General features: G+C 38.0%; 2 protein-coding genes across 4 annotated transcripts in view; one reads left to right on the forward strand and one right to left on the reverse strand.

The window, feature by feature from the left end:
- Nucleotides 1-1985: 1985 nt before the first annotated feature.
- On the forward strand, nucleotides 1986-8572 carry UCMA (upper zone of growth plate and cartilage matrix associated). Its single transcript, XM_072401763.1, has 5 exons — nucleotides 1986-2125; nucleotides 3023-3088; nucleotides 3388-3480; nucleotides 5600-5698; nucleotides 7895-8572. The coding sequence occupies exons 1-5, from the start codon at nucleotides 2068-2070 to the stop codon at nucleotides 7990-7992; spliced, it is 414 nt and encodes a 137-aa protein (XP_072257864.1). The 5' UTR covers nucleotides 1986-2067; the 3' UTR covers nucleotides 7993-8572.
- A 1017-nt stretch (nucleotides 8573-9589) lies between these two features.
- MCM10 (minichromosome maintenance 10 replication initiation factor) overlaps nucleotides 9590-14207 on the reverse strand; it is a 22643-nt gene continuing 18025 nt past the window's right edge. For all 3 annotated transcript variants that reach the window (XM_072401764.1, XM_072401766.1, XM_072401765.1), the window contains 4 exons: nucleotides 13082-13195; nucleotides 12086-12231; nucleotides 10862-10904; nucleotides 9590-10393 (listed from right to left, as the gene is read on the reverse strand). In XM_072401764.1, coding sequence (XP_072257865.1) covers nucleotides 10310-10393; nucleotides 10862-10904; nucleotides 12086-12231; nucleotides 13082-13195 — 387 coding nt within the window. In that variant the 3' untranslated portion in view covers nucleotides 9590-10309. The remainder of the gene's footprint in view (nucleotides 10394-10861; nucleotides 10905-12085; nucleotides 12232-13081; nucleotides 13196-14207) is intronic.

A 14207-nucleotide genomic window follows, 5' to 3' on the forward strand; every position in this document is an offset into this window, starting at 1 on the left:
TCAGGTCCAAAGTGAGTGAATTACTGACATCTAGTGGTAAGCAATTGTAATTAGCAAATTCAGGAGGTGTACCTGTGTCAAAATATGACATGACACTAAAAGGGCAGCCCCAAATTCTGATTGATGTTCTGCCTTATGGTACTAAACAGCAGAGAGAGCTACTGGTCAACACTGAAATGTGAGTCAAAAGCCGGTACAGACATCCAATGGACGTCAGATAATTGTCACTGGAAATAAAAGAACGAATGAGTGCTGTACACACAGTGCTGTAGTGGTGGGGGAGGGGGGTGTGGAGGATGAGCGATCAGCACTCTGCTGTACTCTCCTCCATTGAAATGCACAGCGGTCAATTATCAGTCAGTCATGGTCGTTATTGGACACTCTGGCAAAGTATAGGGAGTGGTTCATAATGATGGTAGAGCGAAAGAGAAGGTCTGGATATATGGGTAGGAGGTGTCTGCATACGGGAATATTAGGAACAAATAATTTAGAGATTATCCAATGATACAAGTTGGTAGAGTTGTCTGAAACTCCAAACATGTTTACTGGAAAATTTTTAGAGGGCGTGTGAAATAATAAACCTCCATTGCATAAAATCTCAGAAGGTGAGGCACTTGGGATACACAGTAATAGCTAAAAGGCCCTGACACTGTGATGATGGAACATCCTCAGGATACAGCAACTTTCAGTTGGATCAGTGACTCCAAAGTCTCAGATTCATCTGTGCCAACACTACAAACACAGACCATACATTCAGTGCAGGGAAAACTTGCCCCAGGAGGAGGGGAGCAGACACAGATGAAGCATTAAGGCTGTATAAATACTCTCATTTATATTCCATTACTTCAACTTCTCAGAGTACAACATGGTAACTGTATTTAGTTCTATTAAATCGTTCTATTTCACTTTACTACCTGACTGAAGCAAGGTTATATTATATCTGAAGTATCATTTTATCATTCACTTTTAATCAACATTCACAATTCAATAAATAAATGCATAAGTCGTATCTTGGGGTATCAGTTCACATTATTAATTTGAACAGATAATATTGTAAGCCGCTTTGATCAGACTATTGATCATTTTGTGCCTCTTGTCCTTTATAATTCTGCAGCTCTTATTAGTAAAGTTGTATTATATCTATTGATTTTGTATTGATAAATATTATATTTGTTGTTTATGTGGGGCAGCACTGTTCACACCTGTGCTCTGTGCATTTATATTTTATACAGAGTGCAGCTTAGATGTTTTCTATTGCTGTGAATCAGAATAGTCATGTGTGTGCTTATTGGTCTTGCTCACGCATGCAGTCACATACACACTACATGAACTTACAATCACACAAGTCTTACTGTTGTAGTTTAGTATCCTGGGAACACATTATACACATGCAATTTGGTGCAGTGCCAACTCATCTACCAGTACCTTTTTGGGGAGGAAACCAGAGCACCTGGAGGATGGTCATCATGGGAAGAACATACAAATCTATATTCAGTGTCCCTGGTGGAATTTAATCCATTGGGTATGTCACTGGCATTGTGATGGGAAGATAGCCAATTATTTGTCAATAAAGTACCAGATCTACCAAATTCAATGCATGGAGCTGAGCGCATCTAAACACCCTTCTGGTAGAATGCAAACCCTGAAATTTAAAGTAGATAAGCAGCCCACTGCGTTTCTGGTGAATTTGTGTCCCAGGTAAGCATGTAATGACAATGCAGTAATAGAACAAATGTAATAAAATACATGAAATCACACAAAACCCTATAATATTCCTGAAATCAAAAGTATAGCACAAAAGTAAAAAAGCAATAAACAGATATGGTATTTTCATAAAACGTAATACAGGGTGTGTTGTTTTTGTTTTCATGCCGATTTCATGCGAAGCATCACTTTCCCCATTTCCCCCATCTCTTTTGGTGCTTTAAGGCATGGAATGTCCAGAATATTTAGCTGGTCCTGCCCCTCCTCCTCCCCTACATCACCTTCCTATCTGACATATGAGGAATTTGCTACTTTTTCTCAGTGCTCTGCAGTGTATTGACAAGTCAAGAAATCTTAGCCAAGATGAACTGGAAACAAGTCCTGTTTCTGTCTTTTGCTGCAGCTGTAGTGCTTCTAGCAGGTAAGAAAAGTCTACTTTTATTCCCAGATAAACATGTAACTTTGCACCTATATATATATATATAGATATATATATGCTACAGCGTAAATTCTGTATTTTAAAATGTGGTCCGACCATGCAGTTGTTCTTCACTTGAACTACCTGTTATTGTTATTATTAATATTATTATTATTATTAATAATAATAATAAACATTATTTATATAGTGACAACATATTATGCAGTGTTGTACATTAAATAGGGGTTGCAAATGACAGACAGATACAGACAGTGACACATAGATAAGTTCTGAATAGTATAATAGATCAGTTCTGATCAGGCGAGCGAATATATTTCGATACTGCAATATATATATATTTATATATGCCAATACCTCCTTATCGCAACACTGAATGATAAGAATGACAATGCATTCTTAGTTGAAACAAATATGTTTATAACTTGATCTTTCGCAAGATGAAAATATTGGTATTAGTGAGACTTTTCTAGCTTGAAATACCCCTGAAATCTCTCATAGAGATCAATGCAAAAAAAAAGCACATGTTGCTTTATTTTTTTTGTATGTACATATTCTTTTATCCTGGAGGGAAAGGAGGAATCTTGATTGGTGTTAGAAATGTTCAAGTATGCAAAGTGAGCTGCAGACTTTTAATGCATTCAGATTCTTTATTTCCTGTTTCTTCTAACATTGCTGAATATCTGTTCTCGGATTGTTTCAATGCTGGTAAAATTCAGGACACGAGTCAGCTGAGACTTCATTTTGATACTGTTAAAGAATATAGATAGTTTGGAATAATGCATTGCTGGTGATGAGCTGTTGAGCATTATTCTGAGGAATTGTTTTATGAATGTTATCTATCACAGCACTATGTTCAGTAACTGTCCCTTTCTCTCTAAGTTTCCCAGGTAGCTGAAAGTGCTGCAGTGAGAAGCAGTGATGATGGGGCGGCTGACAACAAACAAAGTAAGTACATTAATATTATTAGAATGTATTTATAAAATGCCAACATATTACACAGCGCTGTACATTTATTAGGAGCTGTAAATTACAAACACAATGACACGGTAGGAGGTGAACCCTGCTCAAAAGAGCTTACAATCTAAGAAGTACATAAACTAAAGACACTGCACAATCTTCATGTTTTATAATAGCTTTTCTCTACAGGAATCGTTTATATAGCTTAGTTACAGCGACAGTAAATGACAATTCCGAATAATACAGAATTCTGCAAAACTAACCTAATAATGTCAATTTCACTGCAGGCTTGAAAAAGATCTTCATGCAGGAATCTGAGGCTTCAAACTTCTTCAAGAAACGTGGCAAGAGATCAACTAAATCCCAGGATGAAATCAATGGTGAGGGTGTTAGCTTTGTGGAAACTTGTTTGTTTTTCTGTCCCACAGTTTCCTTGAAATTGTCCAGGATTCCTGCTGTCACTGTAAGGAAATATTACCATTTAAATTACTAGACTGCATTCCTTCCTTGCCTCTGGTTACACAGATTCTTCTGTTCATGAATCCAATGAACTAGAGGGATGCTGCAAGATTATGGGGGTGACATTTATGGCCTTTCTCTAAGTATACCATACAACAGACCCTTCTTCTAATTATTTTATACCAGATCTAATTTTTTTATTGACCATTACAGGATTCAGTCAAATACAGGCCCAATGCAAACTATTGACAGGCACAAATCTGCAATACAGCCACATATATTATTTAAGAAGGCTCTCCAAGGCTGGAGAGGATACACGTTCATCAATGAACCTGGGTGATACAGCAAACCTGGATCCAGTCTAGGATTGAAAATGTTTGCTAACAAATAGCAAATTACTTTAAAGAAATCCATTCCAGGTTTGCTGGATCGCCCAGGTTCACTAATGAACGTGTATCCTCTCCAGCCTGGGAGAGCTTTCATGAATCAGGCCCATTATGTCTACAAACTTTGTATCTCCCTATGTAAGTCACCCTGATTCCTGATGTTACCTTTGCTGCTCTCCCTGTTACTCCATTTACTTACCATAGCCGTTGGAGATTTCCTAGGTACTTCCCAGTACGGGAAAGCATTTGACCTTCTCCAAGATGCATTGCTCAGCACTTGATCAGTCAACTGTACTAGAGTACTATAGTTTTTGGAGGGGAGGAATAGAAACCCTGTTTAAGCTTAATTTTGGGGCTCTTTACTGAAGCTTCCAGTGGGTGAACAGGGCAGAGGGGGAGCATAGGGAAGAAGAGGAATCAGTGCAAAGAGGGATGAACCATCAAATGAACCTGACACTTTGCCAATTTACTTTAACAAAACTAATATTATCTAGAGAAGGCAGAATAACCCGTATTGAATGCTTTTATTCCAGAGTTTGTGAATTGTTTTAATACATACACAGATCACAGAAATTGTCATTATATGTAATAGCAGTAAGCTTTGTGTATAAAAATGAAAGAAGGGAAGTTGTTGGAATTGCACATTCCAACTTTTATTGCTCTATTGCAGAAAATACAGGTGTGTACTTTGTATAATTATATATTTATCTACCTCATTTCTAGCATCTCTTGTGGTCCCACTTTTATTTAACACTGGAGAATCTAAGCTCTCCACCTACATATCTATAAAGCCATCAAAACATAAAAAGTAATGCTAAGTTTTATTTTATTGTTTAGGTAAGTTGGGGGTAGAATGAATAACCGGGTAGTGTAGAGCATTTATTTGGACATGTGCATAGTCTGATGGAATCGTCCCCCAACCTTTCAGGGCCGGTTTGCATTACACTGTACAATGAAGGGCTCTTTTCTACCTAGAGTGTGTAATAGACAGCAGAAAGTGTGTGCTTGGCAGCTGCAGGAGGTGCAGGGCAGCATGGAGAAAGGAGGTTTAGTGCTCTCACCTTCAGCTCATGTTACACAGCTCATAGGATCTGGGCAAAGACTGCTGTTTGCTAAGGACTCTCTCTTTCCGCTATAGCTCTGAGTAAAGCATAAGCGGAGCAATACTGCCATAGACAAATCTTTGTTCTTCTCTTGTTACAGTTTTAAGAAACTTGTGCTATAAAAGTTATATAACTGAAGATGTACAATTTAATTTTATGTATTGTATGGTTTGTAAAACTTTCTGTCTATAGGCCTTTTCCTAAACATCAATGTTTTTAAAGAGCCAGCCCTGCCCACACTAATATTTCACTTATGGGTTTTGCTAAATAATCTGATTGCCTCTTGCTTTAGGAGATTTGAAAGCTGTACTTGCTGGATTTTCAAACTTTGCCCTATTTATGTCAGTGGTTTTCCAACACTGAAGACATTGGTGTTTAAAAATCTGCATATGCTCACATCATGTAAGTGAATGCTGGGGATCCGATGACTTTTACTATTTCAAGTATTTGGATCACCATTGATGATCATATAGCTCTAAAATTTGCTGGATTTTACAATCAAATGCAATGTGTGTTTTTTATATTTTAACATAAAATGAACTTTATTTCAGCTGAGAACAGGCAGAGATTGTCTGCAGATGAACGCAGGAGGGAATACTACGAGGAGCAGAGGAATGAGTTTGAGAACTATGTGGAAGAGGAACAAGATGGTAAGAATTGGCCGATCACTGTGAACACACATGCATTAAATACATAGCTCAGACCACGCTGCGTAAATTAGCATGGGCGTTAGGATCAGATTTTTAGGTTGAAGAATACATTTTGGGATTAGTTGTATATTATGTTGATCTCCAGGCATGACCCTTTTCTTTTACCCTGTTCCTCTAACAAGAAACTGCTTATATCACTCCCTGTGATGCCATCACCAAGCTTGTAAAATTCATGTTACAGCACCTGCTGGGAGTAGGGATCAGCAAAAGTCCTGACTCAGTTCCTATCGACGAACACACCCCACCCCAGAACTTCACCAACCAAGAGCTTTTTATCTATAGAACGTATGAACAGGTCCTTAGGACTCAAAGCAACAGTATCGCTTTGCATTTACAAAAAGCTGCAATAGTATAGGCAGCACTGGCTGATAAATGTACAGGGAGGGAGTGTTGAGAATGTAAACAGGAAGGGGTTATAGACATGAGAATGTACCAGCAGAGAACTGACAACACTGATTGAGATTTCAGTACAACAATGTCAGCCCACCTTAGGAAGTGGGAACACTCATTCTTCTATACTACTACTGTTTAGAAATTCTTGTGGACCCCAGGCATGACATATACAACCAAAACTGATTAAAAAAAAGTACACAGGGCATAAATAGCATGCCCCTCTTCCTCTGTAGCTTTTCCCCTGACACTCTTACAGCATTCTATTACAGCGGCTGCAACTGCTTCCATTAAAAAAAAAAACTAAAAAAATTTTCAAAATTGCAAGCTGGCAGGTTTGTTATTGCAGGGGGGATGGGATATTTCTCTTCTGCAATGCAACAAACTCCCCACTCTCCACAACACAGCTCCTGCGTCAAGAGTTCTGATGTCTTGCATATTCCGGTGATTATTAATAAGATGTCACATAAGGAATGTCTGACCGATCACAGTGGGAGACGTGGTTTTTATTGCTGGGTTTCTGTGTTTACCCTCTTACTCTGGTCTACCAAAATGATATGTTACAATTTCCCCATACTCCTTGAAGATTAACTCTCTTTCTCTCCCTGTATGTATGTGTGTATATATTTATTTTTTCGTTTCTTTAACCACCTAATACAAATTGGATCCTTTTCACTACTACCCAGCATTCAGCCTCCCATATACAGTATAACTGCACTTTTCAATCAGATGATTTACGTAAAGTGTACCTAAACTTAGAAATTTCACTTTACATAAAAGGGTAGATAACCTTTTTATGTAAAGGTAAACATTGTTTACATTGGTAAACAAAAAAAAACAGAAATGTTTGCAACACCATTGCCCCCTAATTCTCGATCGCCTAGGCAATCGAGAATGAATGGGAGCGCAAATACTTACGTCACGCATCCCGGGAGGCTCTTGGGTGCTCCTGCTACGCATGTCTCAGCATTTCGGGCATGCACAGAAGGAGCCTTTTTGCGCAAAGAAAAAATTTTTGCAGATCTCACACATGCGCAGTGAGATCAGCAAGTTTTTTTTCCATCCTACGTCACCCGATCTCGCAATGGGTCGGGTAACATAGGATGAAGAACCACGAAGAAGTAAAGATTGCCGCACCCGGAGCGCCGGCTCCAGGACGACGTAGGACCTGAAGCAAGACACCCCCGGATGGACTGCCCTGCGGGATTAAAGGCAAGTGTATTTTTTTTTTTTAAGACACTTTTCAGTTTAGTTCCTCTTTAGGTTAACTGATGGACAGCGAACACACATTTGGCACTGATCATTCCCGGGTATAGACAAAGTGGTCTGCTTATTCTTAGTCAACTTCCATGGTAAACAAAGCATTGCCATAAAATTTTACCAGGGCAGGAGAAACAGTTAATTACCTACCCCGTTGATCTGGGGGATCAATTAACCTATGAAACCCAATAGGAAATGGATATTGCATAAATACAGTAAGAATAGATATACCTTCCTTTATCCTTTGAATCCTAATGGCTTGCTTACTCCCCAGCGTTTTTAAAGTGATTTGAGTGGTCAGAAGTGAGGGAGATGAGTTGGCCTATTCGGAGGTCTAAACCTTTAAAATATGGCTGCCTCTTTTTGGTGTAACTTTCATCAAACACATTTTCTATGTGAATAAATGGTACTGTATGCATACAGCATAAAAGACTAAAATGCCTTAAGCCTGCTTTAGTAACAAGTTTTTAAAAAATCTACCTACAGAGCAAGAAGAACGCACTCGTGAACAGGTTGAACAGTGGCGCCAGTGGCACTACGATGGACTCTCTCCTTCCTACCTTTACCAGCGTCAAAACATTTAAGAAAATGTAAAATTATTGTACATAAGTTTTCTTTCTAAAGAAATTGTGCTGTAACCGCATCTTCAATTCAAAGCAGTACTAATATCTAATGAACACAAAGCTACTTTTCTTTCCAGGTTTCTGTATTATTTGTAGGCTATTTCTTCTTTCTGTTGTAAAATTTGTTCTACATCTGAATCTTTCTTGCAGAAAAAGATGTTTGATGGATAACAGCTTGCCAGTGCATCTTGTATTTAATATTTGCAGGACCCACACATAATGCAATCTGTTTGCACAATCAATATAGGTTGAATTGTACAAAGACACTGTATGATGGTAAATATATGAACATAATATATGGAAACAAAAGAGCGGTGACATTTCTCACCAACACGCACTATTATCGTGTGATGTATTTAAATTGACATTGGGGTTGATAAAACAAAATCTTTATGTGCATGTAACATTTTACAATCTGTACTGAGATTGTAAAGTTTTAGTTGTCTGCCATTGCATAGGAAGCAAAATGTTTCTTTTGATTGTTTTCGTGTTTTGTATGGGTGGGATTAAAACAATAAAACAGAAAGCAGTGTTGTCATAATGAGTGATGTAATGAGATAATTATACATGGCACCTGTTGTCATCCTGGAGAATTTTTAGTCATTTATCAGGCCTCAATAATGCCTATACACCATAAGTTTGATGATCCTTGTGTGAAATAGTTCTGAACCCTGAGCAGCTTAGGAATCAGATGCTGAGATTCCCTTCTCTCTGAAAACCTGGGCGATCGTGTCATGTCATGACAATAAAGCAGGATAGAAAATTGTTCCTGGAGACAAAAGTTTGGGGAATGAATAGGTAGGTCACATGAAGTGTCTGCAGAAATGAAGATTACTGGAATGCCTTACAACTTGATTCGGAGGTGAGGCATAGATCAGGGTCTACTGATACCACAGAGCCAAAAGAACATCCCATTCTTCTGCTGCTGGAAGTAGTCATGAGGTTCCAGATAAAGTACTTAAGTGTCACACTGTATGTAATTCAGCATCAGAATGACACCAACATTGCCCATCTTTTGGCATAATTGCTTACCCACTAAATGTTATTTCAGAACACATTCCAGCACTTGTATAAAGGTAATGTAAAACCCTATTAAAGTAAGCTGGACTATTTGCCCAGATAATAAAATGGAAGTAAAAATTTTATGCTATGTTATAGCACGCATGATGAAATGATCAATTAAAGCCGGATTGCTAAAAACTCTCAAAACCTACCCGTCTTCTTCTGTCTTTTGAAACCACCACTACATATCTCCCATCCTATTGTGTGTGAAATTCCCCCACCTACTAGATTGTAAGCTCTTCGGGGCACAAGGTCTGGACAGCATCAAATGCTAAAACGTCTTGTCCAACAGGATTGGTTATTAATTGGAAATAGTTATGCTGGTGTGGTAAAACAATATTCTGGGCTGGTATGCAATTTGTTTGCCAGTGCCCAGTGCTCCTGAAGGCAGTAAGACAACTTAAAGGCGAGCAAAAAATCTAATTTTACAAGATATTAATGTGAAAATCCAGGGAAAGAGATGGCAAATAAAAAAGTGATGAGTAGAATAAACAAATATTGTCTAAAATGGTTTAATGTCATACAAATCGGTCTGCATAAATATATATGTAGCAGCAGTGCAGTGAATTCATGTGCACAATAAAAGGATAGAAAAACATATACATATTTACATTAGTTTTCCACTGTTTCACAGTAATATTAAAAATCGATAAAAGACTTTCTCTGGTCCACACATGAAGGTTTTCCAGGCATAAAATAATGACACTTGCATTCCACAAATTAAACATAGGTCTGTCAGTAGTAATAAAAACATAAAAATGAAAAAAGGGGAAAAGAGTCCTGTAGACTGCGTACGTCTAGAAATGTTCACGTCTGGCAAGTCATGCTGACACATGAGTCCTAGCACAGATCAGATAATGAATTCCGACCACCAATCTGTACACTTGTTCCATCTCAGTGACTTCATATGTTGAAGCCATTAGATCAGCACAACAATCTGGCCATCACCATTTACAGATCTTCAGCAAATGCACATCACAGGAATTTAGCAAAGGACAAGTTCATGGTAAAGTTGATAGAATAGGAAGTGATGATTGGCAGACCTGTGCAATACATTGTTTTTTTTTTTTTTCCCATTAGAAAAACAAAACAGGAAAATCTGTTTAAAAGCTGCAGTGTGAGATTCCAGGGGCTGCTCTGGGTTCCTCACCCAATGCCTATATCCAGCTATAATACTAAGGAGTCAAGGTCCATCAACCTGGAGGTTTTTACTACATTATTTAACGCTATTAAGAAATTTGCCATGTTCTTCTCCTCTTGGTAGCAGTGTTTCTCCTCCGATTTTTGGACCCTTTTTTTCCTATTGGTAAAAAAAAAGTCAAAAGCATACAACATTAAAACAAAGTTTTGAAAATCTTAAAAAGAAAAGTCTTGAAAAATTAAGAACACAACACGTTTCTTGGAAATGGGAAAGCGTTCCACTACTCTAAAACATCTTCTACATATCTTTAATATTGCTAACACTCAATGCCAGCTCTGCTGCTTTTATACTCCTCTGCCATAGCTCTCTATACCCGGTAAATTGACGGGAGCATTGTGAAAAGGTCAGTGGATCAGGGACACAAATCTCTGTTCAATTACACCAGTCTAGCTAATTTGGACTATTCATGTTTTATTTCGTTACACTTTAATGTATAATGAATAATGAATCTATGTATAGTCAATATTTATCAGCAGTGTATTGGCACCCAGCATCATTTGTGTCATTTTACTGTTTAACAATGAATTTAGCAGAAAATGGACTGAAAACTTTTCAGAGTACACCCACCTTAAGCATTCCATCTCTTTCCCATTTGAACAATCCACAGTTGCTAGTGGAGTTATAAGAAAAAAAAAAGGCATTGGTTAGCTGTAGAAATGTTTCAAATACAACAAATTCAGGAAAGGAAAGGTTTATATAAGATTATAAGAAAATGTTTCTACAACAAAAAGTCACAGAAAAACCTCGCTGCCGTACTTTACTGCCAATAACGTACATGTGCTGCATACCATAGCAGCCTCTGCACTCCTGGCAGCTCCTAATACGAGATCTGTGGTTCTCATTCAGCACTGAACACTGCCGTATTGTCGTAATAATAAGCACAACAAATCTGACAATCTAAATCAGGGGTGTCAAACTCAAATACACAGAGGGCCAAAATTAAAAACAGACAAAGTCGCGGACCGAATTTTATTGATAAAATTAAGGAAGATTTTCCTTCTCATCAGACAAACCCTTTTCATATGAAAAGAAAGAGGTTTTGCTTCACATTCAAACTGGAATCAGCTTATATTAGAGAAATAGCACCATTTTTTTTTACCTATTTGTAGCCTTCTGAGTTAAATTTCAATGGTAACCTTTTTGCACAGGCTAACAATAATAATACCATTCTTCAATGAAAATCCAACCATTCAAGTCCATGCCTTGAAGTAACAAGGAAAAGTACAGCTGAGGGGGAGTGCTGGAAATGCCAGACGTGGTAAGTAAGGATCTAAATCTTATGAATGGTCCGCCGCTTCCTCTTCATTGAAATAGCGCCGCTACTAAAATCCCGGCATTTTTTGCGTCTATAAAACAGTCCAATGTGGGGCCACACATAGGCAGAGGGCCCGCTGGTCTATAGACGAGAATGATGCCGGGAATTGTAGTAGTGGCACTATTCCAATGCAGCGGCGGGCCAGCTGCAGTTCATATTTAGGATTCCTTTAGGGGCCAAATGAAAAGGACGTTTGGGGCCAGATTTGGCCCCTGGGCCAGAGTTTGACACCCCTGATCTAAATGATTTCTGTACAACAGTTATTGGTATGTATGTGTTACATCTGAATGGATGCGCTACAAATGGCCCAGATACACACTATTACTTATCCCACCTTCCTACACAATGTATTTTTATACGTGTATTTCTTCTTATAATACTCTAGCAAACAAAGTCACCTAAGGATTTTTATTAGGTTTATTTCAAAGTAAAAGGATATCAGCATAAAGACATGAAGCATGATTTGGAAGACTTACCTGCAGGATTTCTTGGGAAGTCTGTCTAGGGAGATTGTTCTGTTACCACATGGACATTTGAAGAAACGTTTCACAGCATCGTGCCAGTGGAAGTCATGGTTTTCACTTACACATGTATCCAAAGGTTTATAATGAGTGTATTTGCACTGTGGATAGGAGGGGGTTGGAGTTTAAATCTTCAAAAAGCATTGAGACAACATTGCTGCATATCTGGCCACACACTTCATAAGGAATCACAGACACAGAGTTACCAGACAGGAAATAATAGAAAAATCTTATTGGAGGGACACAAATATATAAAATAAACTAATTCGGGGGAAACCCTCCAGGGCACAATATTAAAGAAGGCAATCACAGAGACCTTTAAATCAAGGGCAAAACTACAAAACAAATGACCACAGCATGGGATCCTTGTTTTACACCACATTTAAGGACAATATACAAATAATAATTTGCTGAACTGAGAGCTATCAACTTCAAAGGATCTTCAAAAAAAGTTAAAATAAAAAAAATAATTAAAATTAAAAAAAAAAAAAATCATTAAAAATCTGCAGCATTATTAAATGTACATTTGATCATAATTTTTACAAGGTTCGTTTATGTCCGTTCTTCACTTCCTCCATCTTGGCTGGGGTGACATAACTAGTTCATTTATTTTCAGCAAGCACAGAATGCCATAAATGCCAGGCATCCTGGCAAACAAAGCACGCAGTGCGCATACATAGTTCTTTTGCAACAAACCCGGAGTGATTAGGCAGGTAGGACTGATTATTACACAAGGGACTATTCCTTTCTGCAATATTGAGCTGTCTAATCATCTAAACTTTCTGCTTTCAATACTTTCAAGAATTCCAACTAGATTACCAGCTTTCTGCTGCGTGCTTTGTCCAAAAAAAATAAAAAATTGTATGCCAATGTATGTTACCTTTAATAAAAAAAAAAATGCTTATGACCAGAGGAGAAAAGAAAAACATGACCATTGGTCAGGACACTCACTGTTTTGCAGGTCACTACACGACACTTTTGCTCTTTTATGCTCTTCATCTTTTCTTCCAGTTGTTCTTTCTTCACAAGAGGATCAAAATATTGTTCCTGCATTTCTGCTTCAGCCTGAAATCAAAATTAAATGCAATTACATGTTAAACGTAACAGGCAGCAAGGGAAATGTGCAAACTGGTAAAGCTATCTGGGAAACACTATGACTGTGCCGATTGTTGGCCTATACATCCAAGCTGTATGCAATACACACAGACGAGAAAATGTAAATAGACAGTTTCTTCCTCCTGAAGTCCAGAGAGCAGTGGGTATCAACTCTGGCAGGCCATTGATTAATGTAGAGCACTGCTTAATATGTTGGCGCTATATAAAAATCGTGTTTAGTAACCACCTGGGCGTTTACCTCGAGCCTGGTTCGGGGTAAGAAAACTTGCTACTATCGGTTACACCGAACCAGGCTCGGGGTAGCTAAAAATATAAACACACGTTACAGTGCAATCCCATTGTCATACAACATTGTATGACGATCGGATTACAACTGAAAAAAAAAAATACTTACCTTGTCCCCGCAGCTCCTCTGGACACGTCTGTCCTCTTCTGCCCTCATCCGGCGTGTGCAGTGACGATCTCCGGGGTTTCCCAGTGACGTCGCTGCAAGCATCGGTGCGGGCGGGAAATTCAAATAACTTTGTATTGAACTCAATACAAAAAAGCTGTATTGAGTCCAATACAAAGAAATCTTTATATTAATGTTTATATATATATATATATATATATATATATATAAGTTTATTATTAAATTTTCAACATATTTCGGTGAGTTATGCCTAAGAATTATAGCCTACAATCTAAAATGAATTTCCATGCAAAAAATGTTTTTTTTTTTTTCTTTTTGCATGGAAGTACGGAAAGAATTAGAACACCCAGCGTTCGCGTATGCGTCCCTCTGCAATTGCAGATGATGTCATACGTCCATCGACGGGGCTCATAGCGGGAAATTCAAATATTTTGTATTGGATTCAATACAAAGTCCCGCATCCAATACAAAATTATACATAAATATTTATGTGGTTTTGTCTATAGGTATGTGACGTTGGACTCTGTTTTAAAATTTACCACACTAGGG

Source organism: Pyxicephalus adspersus, chromosome 2, assembly GCF_032062135.1.
Source record: "Pyxicephalus adspersus chromosome 2, UCB_Pads_2.0, whole genome shotgun sequence".
NCBI lineage: Eukaryota > Metazoa > Chordata > Amphibia > Anura > Pyxicephalidae > Pyxicephalus > Pyxicephalus adspersus.

Excerpts from the sequence above, each read along its gene's own strand:
- UCMA (XM_072401763.1), top strand. The coding sequence starts at position 2,068 with ATGAACTGGAAACAAGTCCTGTTTCTGTCTTTTGCTGCAGCTGTAGTG. Across the intron at positions 2,126-3,022 it reads AGCTGTAGTGCTTCTAGCAG|TTTCCCAGGTAGCTGAAAGT; the intron begins GTAAGAAAAGTC and ends TTTCTCTCTAAG. Across the intron at positions 3,089-3,387 it reads GGCGGCTGACAACAAACAAA|GCTTGAAAAAGATCTTCATG; the intron begins GTAAGTACATTA and ends ATTTCACTGCAG.